Source organism: Scleropages formosus, chromosome 15, assembly GCF_900964775.1.
Source record: "Scleropages formosus chromosome 15, fSclFor1.1, whole genome shotgun sequence".
Classification (NCBI taxonomy): domain Eukaryota; kingdom Metazoa; phylum Chordata; class Actinopteri; order Osteoglossiformes; family Osteoglossidae; genus Scleropages; species Scleropages formosus.
This window is the reverse complement of record NC_041820.1, coordinates 4364121-4389825: the sequence shown is the minus strand read 5'-3', so window position 1 is coordinate 4389825 and position 25705 is coordinate 4364121. Positions and strand designations below refer to the sequence as shown.

Sequence of the window (25705 nt, the reverse complement as noted above, 5' to 3'; positions counted from 1 at the left end):
TGTGTGCGGCAGAGGCTGGCAGCTCTCGTAGTGCACGCCGGTACGACCGGCTGAACATACAAAGGAAATGATTGCCTTAATGCACTCTGACCATTTGTTCTTACGCATTTACATCAAGCCACCCATTAGTAGGAGGTGGGCACCAGCCCCTTTGCTTGCACACGCAGAAGAGAGCCATGTGACTAAACAGGATTAAATAACACATTTGTTCGCTTACCCAGGAATTTTTACTCTGAATGCACCTTACACTAGTATGGTACTGCACGTGTAAAACTAGTGTAAAACCACTAATTTTTTAAAAAATAACTTCTACAGTTGTAAAACATGCACTAATTGTCATTTTTCCTTTTTGCAGCGTTCAGATTTTATGCCGTTGCTGCACACCTAACAACGCTTTAGTGAATGCAGGGGTTTGCGGTACACCGGTCCCCCGATACAGTGGGAATCAACAGCTTGAGATTCCAGAAGAAAAAAGGAGGATCTCTGAAAGTTCAGCCAGTAACAGAAAAAAAGAGGAAAAACACATAATGAGACACTCCCACACACACACACACACACACACACACACACACACACACACACACACACACACTTAGCAGCCACAATAACTCAAATGTGAAGCTCCAATAGCACTCAGCCGTGCTGCCGGGATTGGCTGAGCTCCAAGGTGAAAACAAAGGAAAAGCCATAAAGCCACTTTTTGCCACTGCAGGCTATGTGGTCAGGCTGCGTTCAACCCCGACTGACCGGATAAAAGTGTTCATATGGTGTCAGAGAGTTCCTTTTATCGTGTTTTTATTAAATTTAACACAGTCAGAGGTAAAGGAACTTTACCAAGACAACAAAGGCAGGGCCACTTGGTGGATGAAAACCAGCATGTGGTTCAGTGAACGGTTGCGTGTGTGTGTGCGTGTGTGTGTGTGTGTGCGTGTGTGTGCGCGTGTGTGCGCGTGTGTGCGCGTGTGTGCGTGTGTTGTCCCCAACTAGCAGGCTGCCCACTGCCCTGCGAGCAAATGTCCCAGTGAGCCCAACATGCCAGTAGTTCCCCCAAGTGTTCATCAATTCCACTCGCTTTCCATCCAAGTGGCTCCACACCCTCGTACCACCACCACCCCTCCCCTTGAGTGGTCCTCAGGATCCCGGAACCGTTAACTGACCTTCTGCCCATAGTTTCTACTCGGTGAGTGTGCACAATTCCATTAACGCGCTACCTCGGAATTTCCTGTTAATTAATCAGTTAGTATCTCCTGTCAGCGACTGCCTCCGCACGCTAATTTTAAAAAATGACCTCACGCCACCGCCAGCGGTAAGTGGGTAAAAAAAAATGAAAAAGCGAAACAGCACTGCGTAAACACACCACTGAAAGAAATGATAGAGTGTTTGGCCCCAGTGGATCAAACATACTGTAATAGGATAAGCAATGACTTCTGCCCGACACATTGCATTATGGGAAGACAGTGCCAGCGCTCTGATTTTCTGCTTGAACACAGAACAGTTCATTTCCAGAAGGAGACACACAGCAGCTTGGACATGTATCCTGGCATCGATCCGAAACATTAGGCTTTTAATTTAGCTCAAGACATATTATGCCAAATATTTTATGCTAAAGAGGGTTGATGGAGCTCCGAACAACACAATGGGTGCGACTGCCTGCAGCGCTGTCCCACGTATTAAAGCAATCCATTTATATCTAGCTTTTCTTCTCACTGCAAATGTGAGCTTTCATCGACAAAGAGCCCCCTTTGAGGGCGGTGACGGGGCACCAAAGTCCTCTAGTTGGCCTCAGGTGATCTTTTATAAAAACATCTTTTTCCTCACTGAACTCCAAAAAACTGAAGAGCGATGAGATGAACACAATCCTTTGAAATAAAGATGCGGATTTAATTATACTCACAACACCCAAGAACTTAATTTGCCCGCAAAATACCAGTGACGGACAAAGAAAAGCCACGTGTATGCCATAGTGTTGTGTTTTTATTTCTTAAGAAATTTTTTTTTAACATTTCTTGAGTCATGTCATTGGTCTCCCTGAGTACTTGCATTTTTTGAAAGGATGCTCTTTCACGATTTCTCACGACAGCTATCATGGGAAGGAGATGAAAAATCCACGCTGAGAAAGCAGAAGAATTAGTTGTTTGCAGCCTGAAAATATATCTGGGTACTCATCTTATCAATATATTACACTATTTAAGGGACGAGCATTTCTGAAAAAAATGTGTATCTTGTTATCATTAAATAAATTAGAAATATGGCATTTAACTTGCTCATTTTTGATAACCACTTGTGCTAATGTAGGGTTGTGTTGGTCCAGAGCCTATCCCAGAATCATAGGGTGTGAGGCTGGGTACACCATGGAGGGGACACCACTCCATCACAGGGTAAATGCACTGATTCATTTAAAGAGTCTTTATTCAATAAAAGTTAGATTTACACTTATTTAGAGAGGGAGATTATTGGCACATTACATAGTTCATAGGAGCACTGAGGGACATTTTTACCACGGGTAAAGTAATGAAGTGCTCAAGAGGAGGACAGAGCTTGCAGAAAACAGTGCTGAATTTCAGGTATTGAAAAGTTTACACTTTTCAAGGAAAGTCAGATTGACCATGGTTTAAGTTATTGGTCTCTTATAGGTACACTAAGTGTACTCTACACTATTTAAGTCATCGTGAAACATAACCTTTGAGGTGATCCTCCCAACACGCAGAAGCCAGGAGGAGCTGCAGGTGCTTATTTCAGCACCGATCCGCACTTCATTTCCAGCCACGTCAAGCAAAACAACAACCAATTTCCTTCATTGGCACCCCTCCGCGGGAGGATCAATAGGTGTACTGGCGATGAAAGAGCTACGAGTAGCTTTCCATGCGTCGAGGGCTCATTTGCCAGGGTGCTGAGGAGCATGAGGGTGAGGTCGCCGCCATCCATGTAAATGAGACTGAGCCCCTTGCAGCCAAGAGTGGGCGGAGCTTCGAGCCACAGGGACGTGTAGCCACACGGTAGCCCTCACACTAAGCAGGAAAGAGTGAGAGAACAGGTGCCACAACGAGGCACTTTGCAAAAGGGAGGGGGCACTTTCTAGTTGAAGGGGACAGTGAAAGACGGATGGGAAATCTTTCATGCCAAGAGCGCTCTGAAAACTGGGAATATTATTTCCCAGCAACTATGATACTCAACAGCTGGAAACAGACGCAAGCGAAAATCAATCGATAAACACACCAGCTATGGTGATGTGGTTAAATACAAGCTACTGCCTTTCTGAGAGACTCTGTGTGTACATGTGTAGGAGGTGATGGCCAAGGGGTGTCTGAGGGGAGCAGGATGCTGTGTGTGTGTCTGAAGTGTCTCATCCAGAAAAGCAGTCTTCTCCAGAAGCAAAAAAGTCTTGGAGTAGTAATACTTGCCTTCAAACATTATCATGATTTTCAGTAGAATCTGAAATGCATGACTCCTGCCTCCTGAGGCTTTAGAAAAACTCAACAACTACCCATTGAGCTCAAGATCTGAGTTCAAAACAGTCACTGACAGGCGTACAGTTTTTTTTACTGCAAAAAAGTGTTAAACTAGTATGAACTACATTACCCAGCATCCCCCTTGTTCTGTCCACCAGGCTGGTAAAGATTAGGAAGAAACATGGATTGCAATGCTCCACAGGCAGGAAAGGAGAATCCACTCACCCCATCGCCCAAGCCCCAACCTACCGCTACGGCTATTTACCAGGAGCAGCTATCCCAGAGAGACTAGTCACACCACAGTGCTTTAAAGCAGAAAGAAATCTGGTGACAAACTCTGAGTTTGGGAATAGAAACATGGTTTGGCCCTACTTCAGCACCCATGCTCTGCTGTTAGAAACATTTCTCCTGCCATGATTAAGTCCATTAATGGAAAATATTGGAAGAGAAACTTTTCAGCTCAAACAAAGTCCACTAAACACTCTTTCGCAGGGTACCTTAGTAGGGGAAACACTTATTATCGAAGACCACACATTTGCACACCGGGCGCAGGGCCTGCGCGGATAATGAGACTGACCTCCCGGTCCCCTGGAGTTAAAAAGTTAAGTGAATTGGCTTTGTGCTGCTGTACAGTGAAGAAATCCACCCTGATAAAAGCATGTGCTTTAGCATCAGCTAAATTAATAAATATATCATGGCAGCTTCAAGTTCCACATGGTTGTAAGAATGGGAAGAGCAGCTACTTGTGTTTGAAAGGTCCTGAAATCTAAACGGGGAGGGGGCTAAGGGGGTTTGGTCATGCAGTTGCCAAAACCATGTTATGAGACCATGTATAATGGAACTGAAAGCATTCAGTGCCAGTAACATATGACCAGTCCATGTTGAACCTTTCCACCAGGGTAAAGTCACAAGCCCTGGACACTTTGGAAGACCTTCTGACACTCAGTGCTGGTCACAGCCATAAGAAGACGAGTAAACAAACGTTTTAGCAAAACAAACTTTTTTTTATTATTATTATTTCCAAGTCAAAAATTAAAAACAGACTGTTTCCATGTGTCACATTTTGGTATTGCACTGCATAGTCTGACTGACTGAAGCAGCTCAGGTTTTATGGGGGAAAGATCTGTCATAGACTCCATAACTGAGAATGAATGGGACTTCACTGCTACTCACTCGAGCAGCCCTAGAGGGATAACGCAATGACAAGGACGTGTATTTAGCCTGTGACCGACTCCTCTGACAAGCATCAGTGGACACTTGAGCGCTGTGAAAGGATGAGACACTTCAGACACACGCACAGCTCACAGCATACAAGGGTCCTTGTCCAGGGCCATAGCAGCACTGGCAATTCTTTGGCAGCTAGCAAGCCGGTCGGCGCCAAGTGCCCTAAGGAGAAATGTGAAAATCTCACACACACACACACACACACACACACACACACACGCACACTTTGTACTCGTGTTTGATCACAACCTCAAGTCGTCTCGGCTCGTGTTTCACACTGAGCCCCACTACTTCCCCGTCCTTCCCCCATTAATTCTGTCATGTGGAATCCAGCAAAGTGGCTCTTTCACGCTTGCATAATGAATGAGGACGGAACGCTTTACAAGTCCTTGGTGCAGCGCACCTCCACATGCTAGAAATGCACTTTCTGTGTTCCAGGGGGTTTGACTCCAGCAGGCCCACAGCCTCCCTCTTAAAGGAACACATCAGCATGTTTCCCAAGAGCCCTGAAGCAGTACTTGAAGCACAAGTGGAACATCTATGATGAATTCCTTCAAGATGCTTTGAGGAAAAATGATAAGCTACAGGGGGCTCTTTCTTACCGTTTTCTCAAGTCAGGTCTGTGATAGGAATTAAACACGTGATCACATGTACCAATTTCAAAATTAAAATTTCAAACATTCTACGAATCAGTTTGAAAATATTGTCTTTGAAAGTTCAGCACCCACTCCATACACAAACTCTCAAAGGTTTAAGTCTCCAAATACTAACTTTTTAACACTGTGAATTTGAGGAAACTCACGGTAATAAAAAATTAAACAAAAACGAATTCAACACAAAGCAAGGCATCTTGCTCTGGCAAATACGATACAAAAACATCATGCCAAACTGACAGCAGGTTCACAGAGAATGCCAAGACATATCTATAAATGCAAAATGTACAAAAAAATCATTAGTAACCCAAGAGAATTTAAAATTGACATGAAATGAAATTCTGAATTTCTGACTGCACTCAACCCATCACCTTTAATCTTTAGGTTAGAGGGAAATAACCCAAGGAACCTGGCCTGACACACCAGTGCTCCAGGGCAAATCAATCAGTGTTAAGGATCCATCCACAACCACAGTTTGGCACCATGTGGGGATTGCTGAGGCATTATGTAATGTTTTTGCAGAGTGCTTCCGAAGCACTCCTCAACCCCAAAATGTGATGGGGGTTTATCAAAAAACACCAATATCAAATGAAAAATAAAAACCTGAAGGAGACAGATGAACTGTATTACTGCATTCCAGCTGAAAAGTTCCCTTTTAATCATCACCAGAGGAAAGTAAAGTGAAGCACACATTCAGAAAATACAATTATTGTGCATATATAAATGATGGATGCCTTTGCACTACAGTCAAATAGAATATACACAGCAGGCTTGGTTCAACAATTACACAGAGAAAACGGAAAAATCACAACAGCAACCACAACATTTACAGTTTCTGACTTTTTTTTTCTTATTGCACACTATTTATGGTTCTTTGTACATGGGGGTGTAAGAGATGGACACCGTTGCACGATCAGATGTTTCCTCCATCTCAAGTATTTCTCCAGCTGCTCCAAAAAAGCACTGTTAAATGTATTTATTCAACCTCTTTTTTAACGTTTTTTTCTAAGTATAAAAGAAAAACACCCAAGTAACATCACAGACATATAAAATAAGTTGCTGAAAACTAATAGTTCTTAAGTCTGAATTATTTTAAACACACATTTTTATTAAAATCCAAATGCCATTACTTCACATTTCCAAATACATAACTGAACACCTAGTTTTTATGAGATTGCAAGCTAAACCTTTTTTTCCTTCCCTACAGGTATTACATTAGTGTTATGTAGATAATTAATGGAAATCACCTTCTTCAGCGCTGACATTCTAGGTAATTCCTTTTCCAGATCCTTTTCACATGCTGAGCTCACCAGCCAAGTTCCCGGGACAGTGCGCTGTTTGAATGGGCGATGATGCGCCGATGCGCCGATGCGCTGGTGCTGATGCTGGAGCGCTACTTGATATTCCCGTCGCGGTTCCCATGCGCCGCTGTCAAACCCCCTCCCCGCCCCTCTCCACAGCTGGGTAGCTCTGCGCATGTCAAGAAAGCTACTGTGGAAATGGTTGTTGGGCCGTGAAAGCCGCCATGTTCGTAAGGTCAAAACACAAAAGACAACGGCTAAAACACTTTAAACAAAATAGCTAAATTAAGCTGCATGTGGCGTTAGATCTTTTAAAGTTATACTCCTGGGGAAGCGTTAATACGAACATATCGCTTATATAACGTTTTACTTGTTGGGCGGTGTGTATTACTTCGATGAATTATCATGATGGCTAACAGGAAAGGAGGTAAGCGATTTATTAAGCTAACGAGAACGTCTTGAGATGTTTTCACACATTTAAATGCATTTCCTCCCGTCACTGAGAACGAATTAACATCTTAAGCACTTGAAATAACTACAGTGAATGGTATTAAATAGCTGTTTACGTGATGAATAGGTAAACTGCGTTATCTACGACGAGTGCGACGTGACACACTGTTGCATGCATTGCATGTCATCATGTGTTTCTGTTTTACAATGTGATGAATGTATACACAAGGCTTAAGGCCAGGCAGGCTGTAGGCAGCTGAGCTACCGATAAATATTATTTTTTAAAAAAAAACTGCAGTGGGTCCAGTCCGGTTCCCTATTAATAAATAGGCTAATTTTCACTCGATGATTTGTGGTGTATTTTGCCGCCACCACGTGGGACCCACTCTTTCACCCATTGATTGACCCCATCATCACTAACTCACTGACCGGGGTCTCGTGAACATCTTGGCTGAGAATATACTGGCCAAACTATGAAAAAAAAATCCCTAATTTCTGATCAACTGCTTGTGCAGTGTAGTGTCATCATGTCCATGGTCCCAGAATCACAGGGTGAGGCAGGGTACACCCTGGACGGTATTATGCCAGTCTATCACAGAGCAACCGCACACACTTATTGACACTCTCTGTCATACACACACACACACGCAAAAGACATATTTACATTTACAGTAGATGTATTCATTTAGCAGATGCTTTTCTAAACAAAAAAAGTTGACCTGAAACACTTCTTTGTACTGTGGGAGGAAATCCACGTGAACACGGGGAGAATATGCAAATTCCCACAGCCCAGGAGCTTTGATGGATCAGGGCTACCTGTAAATTATGAATAAATGGGGGGGGAGGGGGGTAAAATACTCATAGTAAATCATCGTCAGCAACATGACGTATAAAGTCATGCTTTTTCCTAAGTTTTTCAGGCTAAGGTTCTGAAGAAACTCTACTCCGCTCCTACTCGGACCCAAGAGGCCCAGGGTGCAGCGAGTGACACCAGAGCTGTCACTGGAAAGACAAATATCGAAGCAGAAGTGCTAACAAGCCAAATAACTGGTAAGCTGCAGTCCGTCACCTCTGTGCAGCTTGTGATTGTTGGTGCAGGCAATTTAGTTTCTCCTGGGAAATACTCTTGTTTAAAAACATTCATTTGGCTGCTCTGCAATGGGGATGTTGCACTCTGCGGACACAGTGAAACACTGCAGCCAGCAACCCGGTCATTAGGAGAGCTCTTCCATGAACCTCTTGCAATAAATGGGGACTAGTCATTTAGAGGAGACCCATTTTTCTTCCTGGTTCGGGAAAAATTATTCTCGTTCGGCCGACGTCTCACAGGAGAGAGGTTGCGCCGCGAAACGGAATTGCTTTGGCATTGGCGTCTTCAGTTACGCATTTTTTTTGCCTTTCTTATTTATATTTACATTTATTCATTTAGCTGATGCTTTCCTCCAAAGAAACTTACAATTATTTACCCATTTATGCAGCTGGGTAATTTTACTGGAGCAATTTGGGGTAAGTACCTTACTCAATGGTACTACAGCTGGAGGTGGGATTCAAAAATGCAACCTTTGGATTGAACAAAATGCTCACACATTATTTCTTTTCTGCTTTGTTTGAGCTGGAGGACCGAATGGTACACCACAAAGAAAACTGTACACAGTGCTCCCTCCTCCTGATGATTTCAGGACTGACGGTGAGAGATCTGACAGCCTGTCCAAGTCGGAAGATGTGAACGCTGAAGAAGATCCAGCTGGTAAGAAGGTTATAATCCTACCTTTATGGACCATATTCACGGTTTACTGTCAGAGTTTGCGCATGGTGCTTGAAACTGACAGGTACAATCACTCACGCAGTCATCCCCTGTCGTGTCTGGGAGGTTTGTGATCCTTAGTAAAGCTGCCAAACATCATTAAACAAACAGGTGCAGCCTGATATTCTGGAATCCTGTTTCGCTGCGGTTCAAAGGTTATATGAATTTTTCAGATCAATATATTTTTTGTTGTGCCTCTCCTTTCTTAGCTTAATGATTAATTGATGTAACAGTTCAGAGTACTCAAGCTTTTGAAAGCAGAAAGATAATGGTGGTTAATTACATTACATCTGTCTACAATCAAAAGTAAAGGCATGTTTCTTCAAGCATGCAACTGCATTATTGTAGTCATTTAGTCACAACATTTTTAAATTAATGCTTGCCAGGTTACCAGGGGAAAAGGAATTTTGATTTTAATGCAACGAGGACGGAAAAGTTATGTTACTTCATTTAGCAGACACTTTTCTCCAAAGCAACTTCCAGTGAACACTATGTAGTGTTTTCAACCCACACCTTATTCACCCAAGGTGACTTACACTGCTAGATACACTACTTACAATGGGTCACTCATCAATACAGTGAAACACACTTTCTGTGTCTCACACACACACACTATGGGTGACTTAGAGTCACCAATTCACCTAAAAGGCATGTCTTTGGACTGTGGGAAGAAACCCACGCAGACACGGGGAAAACATGCAAACTACACACAGACTGAGCGGGGATCGAACTCACATCCTCTCGCACCACCCAGGTGATGTGAGGCAGCAGTGATACTTGCTGCGCCACCCAACGGCACCAGAGTCTTTAAAATGAGATATGCTGTAGTTTGCTTTACATCGAGATCTTATTTATTTTTTTTAAATTTATGCATTTGGCAGATGCATTTCTCCAATGCAAACTCTGAATATACAGAAGTTCTTTAAAGAAATCCCACGATTAAACAACCCTTTTTACAATATCTTATTTATTCATAAAGTTATGTATTGTGGCTATTTCTGGGGAAATTATTAGCAGTTTTCCTTTTGGGGATGTTTTACTGTTTGCTTACATGTTTCAAAAAGCTTTGTAGATGCTAATATCTCAACTGGTGAAGTGTTGCTGGATAAGGTGGGATTTCAGTTAGTGTTTTGCCTTGACCAGTAGAGTGTGCTGTGTGACTTTGACTCATTGGAAAATTGGAGGGCAAAGCCAAATGATGACCTGACATAATATGGTACACTACTGCCCATTTTGTACTACAACATGGGCATGATGTTGGTAGTTAAGTCAAATTATGATGCACCTAATTTAATTAAAGTTATAATATCCCTGCTAATTCCATATCCACAGTACAAGACCTCTGGTGACTGTAAACAATTACTGATTATACTGAACCAGGCCAAACCACAATGGCAGCAACCTGTTAAGCTGTTAAACTCTCTCTGCTCAGCCCCGTCTTGTGGTGCTTCCACCAGCAAATCGGTTTGTGTATGTTTATCATAATCATTTTTAAGGTAACAACCCAAGTAATCATTACCTGCATTTTTTTTGCGCTGTAGCCAGTCTCCAGTACCCTTTCCTGCTCTAAATAAATCAGTGTTGTGCCACGTTTCTGTGGATGATTCAGTTACACAGGCCTCACTAGCAGAGCCACCCGTGTGGCAGTTATAATCACTCAGTGGAGTGCTGTACACTTGCAGAAAAGGGAACGCATTGCAGAAAAAACACATCTGACAGGGTGAGGGGTTGTTAGAGCAGTACAGAGCAATCCTTCATATTGTAGGTATTTGTCCCATCTCACTGGGGGAAATGGGAGGCTTCAGCAGGAGCAAAGCTATGACTTAACCTGGTGTGTATGGCATAGTGGTGCATCACCAGGATCCCTAACCACTTCCGCCATCCCTCAATGATGATTATCCCCCAGAAACATTCAGAGAAAGGTGACCACCCAGAATTGCCTCCTTACGCCAAACCTTCCCCTAAACATTTGTTTGGATATTGCACACAAAAAAACCTTTTGCTGCCTTCATTAGGAGCAATGCTGGACGGGAGCCTACAACATCAATTACTAAATGTCTGTATACGTGAAGTATCAACATTTGTTTGCAGGAGGAGGTGATGAAAGAACCCCGAACCATAAAGTCCTCCAGGGTCATTCTTATCTTTACTAACAGGGACATTTTTACACAACGGCACAGTTTTCTGGGGATATAAACTGTGTTGTGTGTTTCTGCTTCCCATTGTACAAATGTAAATAAAGTTCTAATCTTCTTGCCAAATAGGGGGAACAAAATGTTTTAAAAAGGTGTATATATTTCATGGGTAAGATATTTGCTCTTTATTTATCTACTTACTTATTTATTGGAACAGATCTTACAAATTTTACTTCCGAGCCAGAAATCAGCGGACAACAAAGGAGGCGGCGGAAGAGAAGAGCAGGCAGAGGCACGGCAGAAGCTGCACGAGAAGAAAGGGAAGGACCAGTGGTCCATGTGACCCAGGAAACAGAGGAGGACAGGCATACAACCAGGAAGAACAGCAAGAACAAGAAGAGGAAACTGAAAAAGAAACGACATAAAGAGAAGCTGCTCTCCATGGGCTTGGCTCCCAGGACAGTTGCTGTGGAGTTCACCTACCAGCCAGCAGGAGGCAACGGAGAGGAAGACAAGGAGCCCATGGAGGACAAGGAAGTGCAGAGTAAAGAGGGGAGAGCAGCAGAGCTGCTAGAGTTCCTGCAGGCTACCCTGGAGGTCTATAATTGTGAGTACCCAGTATGAGTAGGTCTGCCCCTGTTAATTACCTCTATTACACCTACAAGTACTGGAAGAAATTTAATGGAGCAGTTTCAAGTATTTCCTGGGACTTAATGACTTCTACAACATTCTAGCCTGCAGTCACATTGGAAGGTTTTGCCATTAAACACAGTTCTCTTATGGTATCAGATCTAGTCTGCACTTTAACCTACCACCTCCCTCAAGGCCTTGAATTGCTGACAGTGGCAAGTTAGCTCACAGAGTAGACCTGGAAATCACAGTAACGTGCACCTGGCACTGCCTTTAGCACCAGTACACAGAGCAGTGACAAAGAAGAAAAGATGTGAAGAAGAGAGGAAGGAGTTGTGTACACCTCATAGCGAGCAGGGCGATCACTAAGTACAGTATCATGTATTGAAGGGTTGTCAAAAGCCACATTAGTCCCAGTTGGAACAGTAAGAGTAAAGTCTTGCTGGAAGACAAGAGGATGTGATCATTTATACATAAATGCTCTCTGGACTCCACATGAAGTCTGTCCCATTCCTTTCACACTACCAACATTTAACACTGGACACTGTTAACTGTTCTAGCAGTCACTTTGTTTTTTCCCCACTTACTGGTTGCTTTTTTTTCCCTTCATTTTCTCATTGCTAGGTTCCCCCCCAACTGGAGAGTCACAGGAAAATCCCTCCAATCCCACCTCCGATGCCAAGGGACTTTTAAGTAGTCTTTTTTCCAATGAGATGCCCATCTCAGTTCTGACCCAGCTGTACCACCTCAGGTCTCTGGTTCTGCAACAGGACGCTTCAAAGTTGACAGCTGCCCTTCGGGACTTCCAACAGAACTCTGCCTTGCTTCCAGGTAGGCGCAGTCAAAATTTTTGTACCTAGAGTGGGGATTTGCCCTTTACAGTTAAGTAGAAAGGTGTACTCTGGAATTGATGGCAGGGCAGAGGCGAGGCGGTGGGGTTTACCCTGGTGTGAAGCCAAGTGGCACGGCTTTCAGGCACAGACAGCCCAACTTGCTGCAGGCTATCTAAACAGGCGAAGCAGAATGCTCAGTCTTGGTAATTGGCTGTATGTGTGTTGTGTATGTTGGGAACAGGACTCTCTCCCATTAAAGATGAGCTGGAGCCCGCGGTTTAGCACCAGATCAGGGGGCTCAGCGAAATACATGGATAAGTCTGGGCCTCTGCTGGTCTCCAGGACAACGGTGCTGAACGCATCAGTTCCCTTGTTAGGCCCGGTTTATTTTTACACACCTCACACCCTTCCACTCACCACTGTGGGAGTTTGAGATCATCACACTCTTGGTAGGACTAATCAGAACTGACTGAAGAAGCCATATCCCTCATGAAGAAAAAACCAAACCATAACATAAACAGCGATCATTAACACAATGAAGTGACGCGCATCATTGTTTATGCCCTATCCTCATTACTGACGGTCATGTTTTTTTAATGCAGCCCTCTCCACCTCCAATCATCGCTTTATTGGAGTTGTACTTTTCCCCCAGACAACAGGATTGATGTCCTTTTTCTGCATGGCTACTTTATTGTGGTTATAATTTTAAAACAGCACCTGCTTTGTGGCTCAGTGACCAGCAACTTCTCTGTTATTAGACTTTCCAGTGACAAGTACAGCAAGCTGCCACAGCAACTATATTCACAACCTGCCCCTATTTCCATGGTGTGGAAATGTGTTAATTACATTGCTCTGGCATATGGCTCCAGTGCCGATAATAAAACCTCCAAAAGTTCTCATTTAATTTATGCTGTGTATCTTCTGTTCAAAATGATTTAATTAAAGACTCAAAAGTGATTGTCCCATTTACGTAAGGAACTCGTATTCTTATGTCATTTTCAGTAATAAATGAGTCCACTCCGTGCCAGCTTCCATTGTTCCAGGGAATGATCTAATTTTGTTGGCTGTCTGAGATATTACCATATTGGGTGGGTGAAGGAGAATGTGGGGTTTCACTCAGTGCTGAAGTATCCAGTGTGCAGAGTTTGTATGAAATGGTTTCTGTTTTGCTGTTTTGGTATATGGGAGTTCATTGCCAAAGCAATTAAGCTGAACTTTACAGACTTTAATTAAATCCCCCACTGCCCCCTTGCCCCCACTACTGTGTCTCCTGGTGTGAGTGCTGCAGGCTCTGCCTATCAGTATGTGATGTTAGGCATCTTCACACCTTGCCAGAGTCCCACCACCACCTCTGTCTTTCCTTCCATTTGCATTTAGAGAAAGAGCCAGCATGTTAATTTCACGCTGAGATGGGGCTGCCTTTCTGTACACTCACACAGTACAGGATGATTTTTTTTTTTTTTTATAAACCAAACTGGATACAGAACTGGAACAAGGAGGTGGTTAAATGACATTGCCTTTTTTACAGAGCTGTACAATGGCTCATCTGTGCTTGTCTTTAGCCATTTAGGGAGTGGGTGGGAAAGGCCCTATGTTTCAGATGCTGGGAGTATTACTCTTTTATACAGTTTTCTCTCCTTTATTTTTCTAAGAGGAAGTCTCTGCAGTTTGCTGCTTATTCCACTACTGGATTACAGACATCCTTCCCACCCGAAGCAACAAGATGTCCAGTGAAAAGGATGCACGACTGCTATGACGTGGCTTTATAGTCTGACTAACATCACCCATATCTTCTGAAGATTGCAACAATTTACAGCACAGTAACCTGAGTCCCTTTTCTCACAGAACTCATCCAAAATGTTACAGTAGTTTTCAATCTGTGTTATTGTATTAGTAATTTAATTGTACATAAGTAAATAGTTTCACACAAATGACATGTCGCTTTTCTTTTTGTTCTCCCCTCACCTTTCATCCAAGATAGTGTGCTGCACGTTGTTGAGAAATTACAAATCCTAAACAAGTTATCATTGATTCCTCTAGGACAAAACACAGTGTCATTAACAATTACAGAACTCTGTTTATTGCCTGGAGGCTGTTCCAACTGGAGACAACCAGCCTTGATTATAGGCAGCTTTTAACTAATCCACTTCAATTCTCATTATTGGAGCAGTAAATGTCAATTACCTCTTCTAATCTGTGTTCTTGATATTGTATTGAAAGAGTACAAACAGCATGGTTACTTGTCAGTTATATATATTCCTTTAGTATCTGAAGAAAAATATTTTGGCCAAGCTAGACCTATTAAAGTACACCCCCCAAAAAAATCAGGTTTTAGTGGAGTCTGCACAAAGTACGTAGCCTATAATCAAATTCAAAATTAATTGAACCAGTCTGTGGCACACTATGCCCACCTCCTTGATTATCGGTCACACCTGATTAGAAGATGAGGGTCAGATGCAGCCACAGACGTAAATGGACTGTCAGAGGAAAAGAATGACTGGCAGTGTAGTGCTAGGAGAGGACTGGAGTGTTGATGCAGGTGCAGCTGAAAGCTCCTTTTTGTGTAGTTGAGGGTCCTTGTACTGTTTGTTTTATGCTTTTAATAAAAACTCTCTAAGACCGCCCTGTACCACATCATGCCTGATCACTCCCTGAACCTGACACTCCTGAGTGTGCTACATGGTTTTTTACTGATGGAATTTTTTTAATTTGAAAAATTGAGAATGTCATGTTCAGGAGAGCAGAAGGATTATTTACCTCAAATGACTGATTTTTTGTTACGACCCTTAGGTCACTAAGGCTGGACACCAAATTGTGTTATCACACCTAGTGGCTAGCTGAGATCAGAGCTTAGTTGGCTGATGCTGTTTGTTTCATGCCTGAGAACTTGTTACTATCACAAGAGCATTTATATAGTCACTGAGAAGCAAGGTCCAAACTATATGGCTGTGCATTAATTATGCAGTTGCATAGAGTCAAGTCCACTTTAGCCTTGCTGGCACTGGACAATAAGTATGGGAATCCTCAGCTGCAGAGAGTTACTCAGTGGACCACAAACCACTGAAATGAGTTTGCTTTCCTCTGTCTTCTACACTGGCATAACCCTCGCCCTTGTTTGAATGGGGTGGGAGAAGTAACAAGGCAGAGATGGCCACCACAGTTGTGCGAGCTGAGGGATATTCATACCCTTGACTGCACCTTTTTTAGCAGTTTCAATCAGCCCTCAACACCCTACACAGCACAGCTCCTACCCCCACATTGAGCTATTGTGTCAGACTTGCAGTATCTTCAGTTCCCTCTAGTTCATCTCTCTCCTTTTTCTGAAAATAATAAATGTTTTGTTGGTATTAATGAGAAGCTGTTGCCCCCCACAGTGTAGGACAGGTGTGCTGTCAGGGCCAGGTGCTCAGGTGTCACCTTGCTGCCATATCTCCAGCGCTGCATGACCTAAGCAGCGCAAAGAATTTGACGCAAGGGCCACAAGGTGCTGGTCCTCCTTCAACAACGCCTACCCCCCTTTGCCCTGCTTGACTAGCATCTTCTCTAATTGGTGTCAGCAGATGGAGGAATCGGGCTACACCAGGTGCTGGCGCTGTGACTGCCCACCCAGTGAGGACACGATAGGAATGTGGATAATGTTGCTCAAAGACAAAGTAAATTAATCCAGCCTTGGAGAGCAAACAGACTGTAAAGTCCACACTTGGGCAAGTTGAAGAAGCTTCCATAAATGACAGGAAGAAGATTGATACACTAACCAGCACTTTATTTTTTATTGATTTATCTGGATATTTACTCAAGCATCTGAGGCTAAATAACTTGTGAGAGGACTGAAAATGGTGTATGCTGAGATTTTAAATTTAATTTATGGGATTACAATATGTCAAATTCTGTCCTCTGTAGCTAAGTACAGTTAAACTAGGAGGGTAATAAACACTCTTTTACAATAATATGTTCCCTGGTGTAAACAAGCATGACTCGCTGCCAAGTCACAGCATCAATAGTGTCATCAGTCAAAGTGTCAACACTGAGCATGGATTACATACAACAAAGAGGTTTTATAAGGCACCAATAGATTCCTTGTTCTGTAAGTTGGGACTTTAACCTTTGAAAATGTATTCCACATGAATAAAAGTGTTTGGTGAGATTAAAATGTTCTGACAAGGTTAGTACAATTCAGAGATGTTTTTACACAGTTATGTATCAGGCATCTTGAGCTTGACTTGGGATTTCTGGGCTTTGTTCCAGTTTGATAGTTGGTGCAGAAGTCCCACAGTGTCTTTGGTGAAATTCCCTGCATTCACAGCCCTATTTTAGGCCGATGAATAAAGTTCACTGTAGTAAGAGGTGGGGTTGGAGGGGGTTCTTTCCCTCCTCTGGTTGCAACTGTTATCTTGTGTTTTTTATGAATTCTGTATAAAAGAACAAAAAGCTCTAAAATAAGATGTCATCTTCAGTTGCCAGGGCCTGGGATGAAGACCAAGTCACTCTGTGCTTTGGGCTGTGACCTTGTTCAAGTCAACAAGAAAACTGGAAATCTTAACTCGGGTAAATGGTGTCAATTGCTGGTTATTTGTAGACAACACTGAACATATACTTCTAGGACAGCCAAACCCTTAACGTCCAGCTAGAGCTGTATTAGTGTGGGTCAAGCCTCTCTGCCTTCCTGTCACACAGGTGTCCTGCTTTGCAGTTCTATTTTAAGACCCCTTAACTGTATTTAAGATGCCAGTCCCCAAGACATATGCAAACATCAGTCACTGTGCTGACCTGCTAATCTCCAAGCACACACCATGTGGTAGGATGAGGGTGTGGACAATTATAGGGAGGCTTTATGTGCGCAACAGGTGTAGTCATTCTCCAGGCCAACAGCAGACCGCTCTTTCACCTGAACAAAACCACAGCCTTGGCAGACGAAGGGAGGGGACGAGACAAACTGAGAAGTTCGGTCCTTTGGAAACTGAAGACCTCCTACTACACACCACCCATAAAGTCCAGGATATTGCAAAGATGTTATTCCGACTGGCTTCAGGGAACATCAGATTTCTGCAGGTGGGTATCCAACTTGGAATTTACAGATCTCTGGCACTGGGATATATAGAAAATCTGCAGTCACAAGCAGTCTCACAACTGTCACTTTAAAGCTCCTTGTTAACTAAACTCTCTCTGCAGTTTTATTTCATGCCCCATGGCATGGATTAGCCCTACAGATGGGGGTCCCACTGGATTAGCAGGCAGGGTGGGGAATAGATTGAAGGAAGAAATGCACAAAGTGTATTCAGCATTTACGCAACGAGGTTACTCCCTCACCGCCAGACTTGCTGAGCTGTGAACTTGTGTTACTGCCGCACTATTAGTTCTACCTGCTTGTTTGCTTCATGAAGTTCACAAAATTGCCGTTGAAAAATTCACAGCTTGCCAGCAACCAACAGAACTGTGGCCTTCCTCTAAACTAATGTCAACCGAGCCATGCGGAACGCAGTTGGTACCAGAACACTCCGTTCCACTCCACTCTATTTATATGCAAAACACTGCACCCTTTACACACCACTCTTACTGAAACATTTAGGCTGTGTGTATGTGCATCAGAACTACCAAGCTAAATTGTGACAAAAATTAAAGCATTTAAACAAAGCCTGATCCAAGCAGCACATGAAGATTGCATCTACAGCCTGAGGGCCTGTGCAAAAGAAACACAGCGTACCCCTAAAAGCAGAAATAAATAGACAAATAAGCCATGATCATTTAATCTGAATTATAAGTATTTTAGCTATCCATAAATCTTAAAAAGTTTCCCTTATGAAAACAGTCACTGCAAACAACTGCTTTAGTATTCTGTTATTTTGTTCAAAGTGTTTTCCTCTAAACCCTTTCTTGTTGTCAGCGTAGGGCAGCACTGAATAAAAATGCTCATTTTGTAAAAATGGGACACCACAGATACAGACTGTACACTGGGAAATAAACAGGACACATTTTTAAATCTGCAGAAAACCAGGCCTGTTTCTGCAGTTTTGTTTCACTGATTCTTTTTGGAAGTTTTCCCCCTTTGTCGTGGAATTTGTAGACTAAAAGTTGTTGTGACTTCTGGCACACTATGAAAACAAGTACAATACATGAGGTCTTCACATATTTATGACTCCCTTGTAATAAATAATGGTAAAAGGTGGTCAATGACAGCACATTATGTATGAGTTGTGCTTCCTATAGCATACTGTATTAATTCTGCACTCTCAGGCTGCCACACACTTCTATTTATTCATTTAGCTGATGCTTTATCCAAAGCAACCTACAGTGTTAATCTGCCTACAATTATTTATCCATCTATACAGCTGAATAGCCTTAACTGGAGCGGTTTATGGTAAGTTCCTTGCTGAAGGGTACCAGAGCCAGAGGGGGGGATCAAACCTGCAGTCTTTGACTCCAAAGGCAACAGCTCTAACCACTACGCTACCAGCTGTCTATAAATGGGTGTACAATGGAGCAGTGACCAGTTCAGATTTTCCAAGTACTATCGGCTTATTGTTTCTGTAAGTAAATGTACTGTTGAGCAATTAGCCTTCATGCTGAAATTTAATGTTCCTAACAATTCTCGGTTATCTCTTCCTTCGTAGATAACCCGAGCACTCTGCAGAAATGACGTCTGCGTAAACATGCTGCCTGTATAGGAAGATACAGTATGTGTTTTTTATTTTCAAATTTCTGCTTAATAAGGAACAGGGGGCATGCTGGTGCAGCGGGCTTGGCTGGGTCCTGTTCTGTGGTGGGGCTGGGGTTCGAGTCCCGCTTGGGGTGCCTTGTGACGGACTGGTGTCCTGTCCTGAGTGTGTCCCTTCCCCCTCCATCCAGCCTTATGCCCTGTGTTGCCGGGTTAGGCTCCAGCTTGCCGTGACACTGCTTGGGACAAGCGGCTTCAGCCAGTGTGTGTGTGGTTGGTTAATAAGGAAATGAAACAACATTGGCATTTCAGTTTATTCTTTCTTCCTGTCCCAAGTTCAGCATCATCAACTGTCCTGTCCTGGGTGTGTCCCCTCCCCCTCCAGCCTTATGCCCTGTGTTGCCGAGTTAGGCTCCGGCTCACCGCGACCCCACCTGGGATAAGTGGTGTGTGTGTGCGCATGCGCGCGCTGTGGGTTAGAGAAGCTCCTAACGTGTTTCATTCTTTTACAGACACGGACAGTACAGAGCACAACAGAGAGAACAAATGGTTTCATCCTACCGCGCCTGGCCTTGCTGCTGGGGATGATGCGAATCGGGATGTCCAGTTACAGCACACATCAGCTCATGCTCCATCACAAGTCCTCCTCTCGCATTATGTGGTGACGTGACACTAACACATGGGATGGAAGAGAGGCCAATGTACAAAGGGATGGGCAATAAGGAGCCTGTCTCCTCAAGAGTTCATGACATCACTACACTATTGGTCCTGACCTTTGACCTTCACTTAAATGACCAATGCACAGATATACAAGACAGAATAACTATGTCAATGTCAAGAGGTATATAGTTTACAAAGTCAAAACTATTCTGTGAGCTTATCCAACAAGGGGGCAAATAAAGAAGTCCTACTGGTCACACCTTTAACACCCAAAACACATGGCCTTTTAGTCTGATTATCATATTCAGATAACGTTACATCTTTACATCCAGCAAGTCACAAATCATTAGTTTTACTGTTGTGTTTTTTTAAACACACACACACTCACTCATTCACATTCAGATATTGGCACTACATCCCCACACACAGATGGCAAGCAAGCCCTACTTTCTGTGGGCTGAGTGCCAGAGGTGTTGGGGGAACGTGTGGGGCTGACCACCCACACTCAGCCGGCTCCTTTGACTGGTGTCACCGGGTAAGAACCCAAAGCCAGCAATTACTGCACGTCCACATGGGCTCACAGAAGAGCTTGCAGGACAGTTCTATTCATGTACTTATGAACATGTACTGCTCAGTTCTCAGCTCAGTGGCAGTCACAGCTAACAGGGGAACATCATGCTCCATGCCCAAAATTTAAGTACAGTATAACTTTTACAAGTCACTCCTAATATTAGGGAAAAAACTTTGACAAATCACTCCTAATATCAGGGCAGTAGAGGAACTACTTTTACATTTTCACTCTTTGTGACTTAATTGACTAGAGAACAGAAACATATTCTGCATCTCCAGCTATAAAGAATCCTGACTTATGGCCCTGTAAATTGTGCTGCTTTGCGCAACCTTTCTGCAAATATGTATAAATGTGTCAAGGAGGAGTCGTTTATAACTGTTATTAAAATAACAGTGGCAGCAGAACAGGACTTGGTACAACTGCTCTAAGCCAATTTCCTCCACTGAGTGTAAGGCAGGTGGAATCTTTGTGAAACAGACTGCATCAGTAGTGTTAAGGGACAGCCAGTATGATTTACCAAAATACTGTGGATCACTAGTCAAGAAAGACATTGCTAATTATACATGCAAAATTGATTCAAGACCCTAGTCCATCAAGGCTGATGAATGAATACAATGATAAACAATCAACCAACATCTAACCTGTCAATTTCAGTTCTGTGAAATGGTCATATTCAGTTTAGCAAATCAAAATTGCTACAATGACACAGAAGGGATGATGGGACTGCTGATCGGGTGTTGGAAAATGTAGTGGCTAACTCTATTACAACTCCTTTTCCTACAATTATAGTGATGCTTTTAGGGCTTTCTGAAGCAAAAATCTATCTATGATTTTAACAAATCATTCTCAATAAATTTATCCATTAGAATACATAGTATTCTTTACCTTGAGGCAGTAATGGCAAATAAATGCTAAGTAAGAAGCACACAGTACTGTCAAAGTGAAACATGGAAGAATTTAGACAAAAGAATATGCTCTAAAACAATGTCTTTAAAATTTTAAGTGCCGACTATTACGTATACATAGGACATATTTATCTACTTATTTTTGTTGTTATTAAGGGCAAGCAATTTTGTTCAGCTGAGTAGAAGTGAATGTCTGAACTTTCAAGATGTATATGGATTCATTTTAAAGACTCGGCCTCATTCTGTAGTGAACTGGAGCCAACCCCCCTGCGTAGGAGGGAGACATTTCTCTCTTGTGGTAATGTGTGTTCTAACTCTTGGTTTCATTTTTGTGCCTATAATTCTCAAAACACTATCAAATGCTAACGTTTTATGCTGTGCATAAAAGTGGGCCAGTGTTCCTTGTCACTTGGCTTTGTTTGTATGTAAAAACCTTTAATGCTAAAATTTAACGTAAGACTCTGAAATTATCTTGTATGCTATTAAGCCAGTTTCTTAGTTTTGCCAAGCATCATTAATTTATCCCTACACCCTGTCTTTAAGCCTAAATGTCCTTAAATAAAGGAAGATGTACATTGTACAAAAAGGTTAAAGTCCAACTTGATCAAGTGCACAATAGCACTATTTATTTTTCACATTATGTCCTTCTGATTCCCACCTGTTTCTTCTGTCCACAGAAGTCAGATTACCTGTACATGCACAACATGCAGCTCAGATACACCCATTTTGCAATTTTTCTATGCAATTCCAATCACATTACTTGAAAGGATACAAAGTACTGGCCCCATGCCAATTATAGATCACTCCTCCCATTTGAGGTCTTTAAAAATTCTAAAATTAATTTTAGTCAAGGGCACAGGGAAGTAAATGAATTCAATGCTGGTTCATTAAATGCAGGAGGATTTAAAAAACCTAACCCCCCAGAAAGCACTGAGACATACAGATTTAGGTCTCCGTCATTTGAGCTAACGTTCTCTTGACCCGTCAACTGGGTAATTAAGATTGCAGCATAACAAACAACCCATCAACAAAGTCAATGTTAGCCATGTCCCACAGAGGTGCCACACTATCATTCTGCAAAACAATGTGTTGGAGATTGCAGAGAACAGATTCACACGGCTTTGGAATTGCGGTAACAACTGCAGTGAATACCAAGTTGATCCACAGAAAAACTGATGAGACTCAGGCATTACAGTGCCACCTGCTGGTCAAAGCTGTAAAATGTCCTCAATGAATAATATCTGAGGCAGCATAAGAATTTCCACCCTTATGTCTTTAGTGTGTAAGCTCATGTGGAAAAGTAATGCCAAACTATGACCGTCATTTAATACGACTGTGAAAAACTTCAGTGAACTGAAGCCAAACAACTTTTGTTCTTTGCAATTTCATTGCATGTGCTAATCATTTATAGGAACAGATGTTTCTAGAAACCACCCTTATGCCTTATGCATAAATAAAAAGACTTTAAAAGTATTTACAATAATTTATCATCCAAGTGTCCTCATTTAGCGTTTAGAATCTAATAAATTTAGTAGCAAACACAGAACAGACTTCTGCTCAACTGTACCAGTTCTATCATAGTTTGAGTAACAACTTGTCGCCTTGGAAGCCTTGAGCCAAAATACATCAATTGCAGGACTTCCATTTCTTTGTTAACTGCTAGCTAACTGAAACTGCAAATAATGGGAAAAGGGTACATAGAATAATTTAAAAATCCAAAAAATTATAACAGAAAATTCATCACAGCAAGTATGGCACCAAAATGATGGCAGATGCAGTATGAGCCAGCTTTGATTTGAATACAGGTCAAGATCCCAGGTCATAGCTGCGATGCGATCATGCCCCCTAGTGGCAGAAAACACGAATCTCTAACCCTGGGATGCAGGGACCCCTTGGGTGTGCTTCGTGGGGTCTGTGAAACATAGGCTTGCTTTGAAAATTACACTGTATATCAAAATAAAACTTAAAAATAGAGTAATGGCAAAGTGTTTTCTATTACATAATCCTATGCAAAGGTAATTAGTTTTCAGTGAAATAATTTCAGTGCAGTATTTTCACTGGATTTATTTATGGCCAGATTTCCAGGTGAGCTCCTTAGCTTTCTCCAGATTCTTGAAGGGGTTCGTAGCCTAGAAAAGCTTAAGAATCTCTGATCTAACCATGTCCCAGACCCTGGGGTACACAAATGTACCATATTATTTACCAAGATAATTAATCGTCAGGGAAACTTCCTAAATGTACAAAGCACGCAACGAAGCGTTGAAATTAGTTGTAGGCCCCTCTGGTGGGCCTGTCTGAGGGAATCTGTCCCTACGAAGCAAGATACGTAGAATGCAGCACAATACAGAGAAAAACGACTGCCGCTGATGCCAATAAATCCAAAGCACGGGAACTTGCCACATAGATGAGGCACTCGGAAAGAAATTAAATTCTTGGTAAATAAGATGCTTGCAAGATGGCAGGAAACATTTTAAATGAACAGATGGAGGAGGGAAGGGATGTAAAAACATTGCAGTCATTTTTAAGTGTTGACATACTCACAGCAGGAGACCAGCACAGGCAGACACATGGGCCTCCTGTGGGCATCCCTCCTGGGTCCAGCATGGTCAGAACCCCTCTGCCCAAACACGGTCAGAACCCCAGGGCCCAACGCAGGTTTCACAATTCACTTTTCCACACGTGAAGATGGGCCCCACTGTACTGACCCGCAGCAGATATGCCTTCTTGGAGCCATGTGGCCAAACACAATCCATCCATCCAAGCTCAATAACCACATGCATCGAGTGGGGTCGTGGTGAACCAGATTCTGCCCCAGAAGCACTGGGGGGCAAGGCTGAGGGGTGTGTTATACCAGCCCATGGCAGAGTAGCCCTCCCCTCCCCCCACAGTCTCTCACCCAGTCACAAGCTAAGAGCAATTCTGAGTCAGCAATTCACCTGAAAGGCATGTCTTTGGACTGTGAGAGGAAACAGGAGCACCCGGAGGAAACACACCCAGACAGAGAGACACACGGGCGAGAACATGATGCAAACTCCACACACAGACTAAGCGGCGGTTCTAAATTCATTAGAACAGCTTCTGCTCACATAACTTTGCTGATCCTGACCATGCGATACTATAGATAAGCTGACAGAAATTATGGACACAAAATCTTACAAAAACGCGCGCGCGTTCACGACGGTTAAAAAAGCGAGGTGTCCCGATGGTCGCGAGCCGTTTAGTTTACACACAGTTTTCGCGTTCAATACATCCGTGAAGGAAATTTAAAGGGCGCGAAACTCTCACTGTTTAATTCCTTCACTGAGTCAAGTTTAAGTAACTCTTGACGCTGTTTAGAGACCTTTCGGGCGAACTTGGACATTTAACGTGAAGGGTCAGTTAGTGGGCGCGCGCAGAGCCATTGCGCACTTGAGGTAAAAAGAGCAGCGCGCGCCACGTCCGTTCCGTTGCTCTGTCTGAGGCAAAATTACAAATATTTATCAATTAAACTGGCGAGCCAGTTCTGGCGGTTCCTTTTTACAGATATGTTCTAAACGTATTGTAAATTGTTAATAACTACGGATAAAGAAAGGTAAACGTATATTTAATTCTATGTTACGATGTCTTCTGGTTAAAAAAAAAATCGTGTTTCGTGTGTATAATTACAAATATTCAGTGTGGAAAACTTAAGAAATATCACTAAAAATTTGTAATACTAACTCTATTGGTTATTAATAGCATCATGACTCATGACTGTATTGCGTTACAACAAAGATATCTCCTGGTGTCTAAAAAGTATGGGGGCATTTTTTACCACTCACACTTAACTAGCAATAAAAACGAAATGATTTGACACTTACCTTCAATAAACAGATGTCCAGAACTGGAGCTGATATTTTTAACTTTGTTATGACTGAGTCAGTTTCGACCATGGTACATGATTGATGGTGACCATCCTGGTCATAACAAATAATATATAAATCCAGGTGTTGGCCCAGTGTTGATTAGCAAGGACAACTAAACAGTACAATTTTGGGACTGGTACTGTCAATAATTTTGAGGAGATTAACTTTGCACAGCTGGAGCACCGAGAGCCTCCCGAACCATGAACACCACCACGAAAGTTCTTGAGCCCTTAGTTTCTAAGGCAACGTCCCCGTGCCCTTAATATCCATGGCAACGCCATCAGCGGCAGCACGTCGGAGCCACGTGGCTCTATATTGGGCAGTTCTGGTAGCGGTTCCGGCTGCATAATTTTAAACAATAACGTGACAGCAGCAGAGATAACAGACCTGCCACCTTGTACTCGAAAAACCCGACAAAGTTTGAATCCCTGTTTCTGCTGTAGTACCTTTGATCAAGCAAGGTACAGTAATTACGCTGAACTGATACAATAAAACACTCAGCATCACAAAGAACTCACTGTAAATCGCTTAACGCTGGGGAAAGGCGCCAGTGT

General features: G+C 42.7%; 1 protein-coding gene across 1 annotated transcript; it reads left to right on the top strand.

Moving 5' to 3' along the window:
• Window positions 1-6797: 6797 nt before the first annotated feature.
• On the top strand, window positions 6798-15097 carry erich1 (glutamate rich 1). The gene is made up of 6 exons (XM_018732754.1): window positions 6798-7054; window positions 7990-8127; window positions 8690-8824; window positions 11234-11623; window positions 12271-12477; window positions 14132-15097. The coding sequence occupies exons 1-6, from the start codon at window positions 7033-7035 to the stop codon at window positions 14233-14235; spliced, it is 996 nt and encodes a 331-aa protein (XP_018588270.1). The 5' UTR covers window positions 6798-7032; the 3' UTR covers window positions 14236-15097.
• The last annotated feature ends 10608 nt before the right edge of the window (window positions 15098-25705 follow it).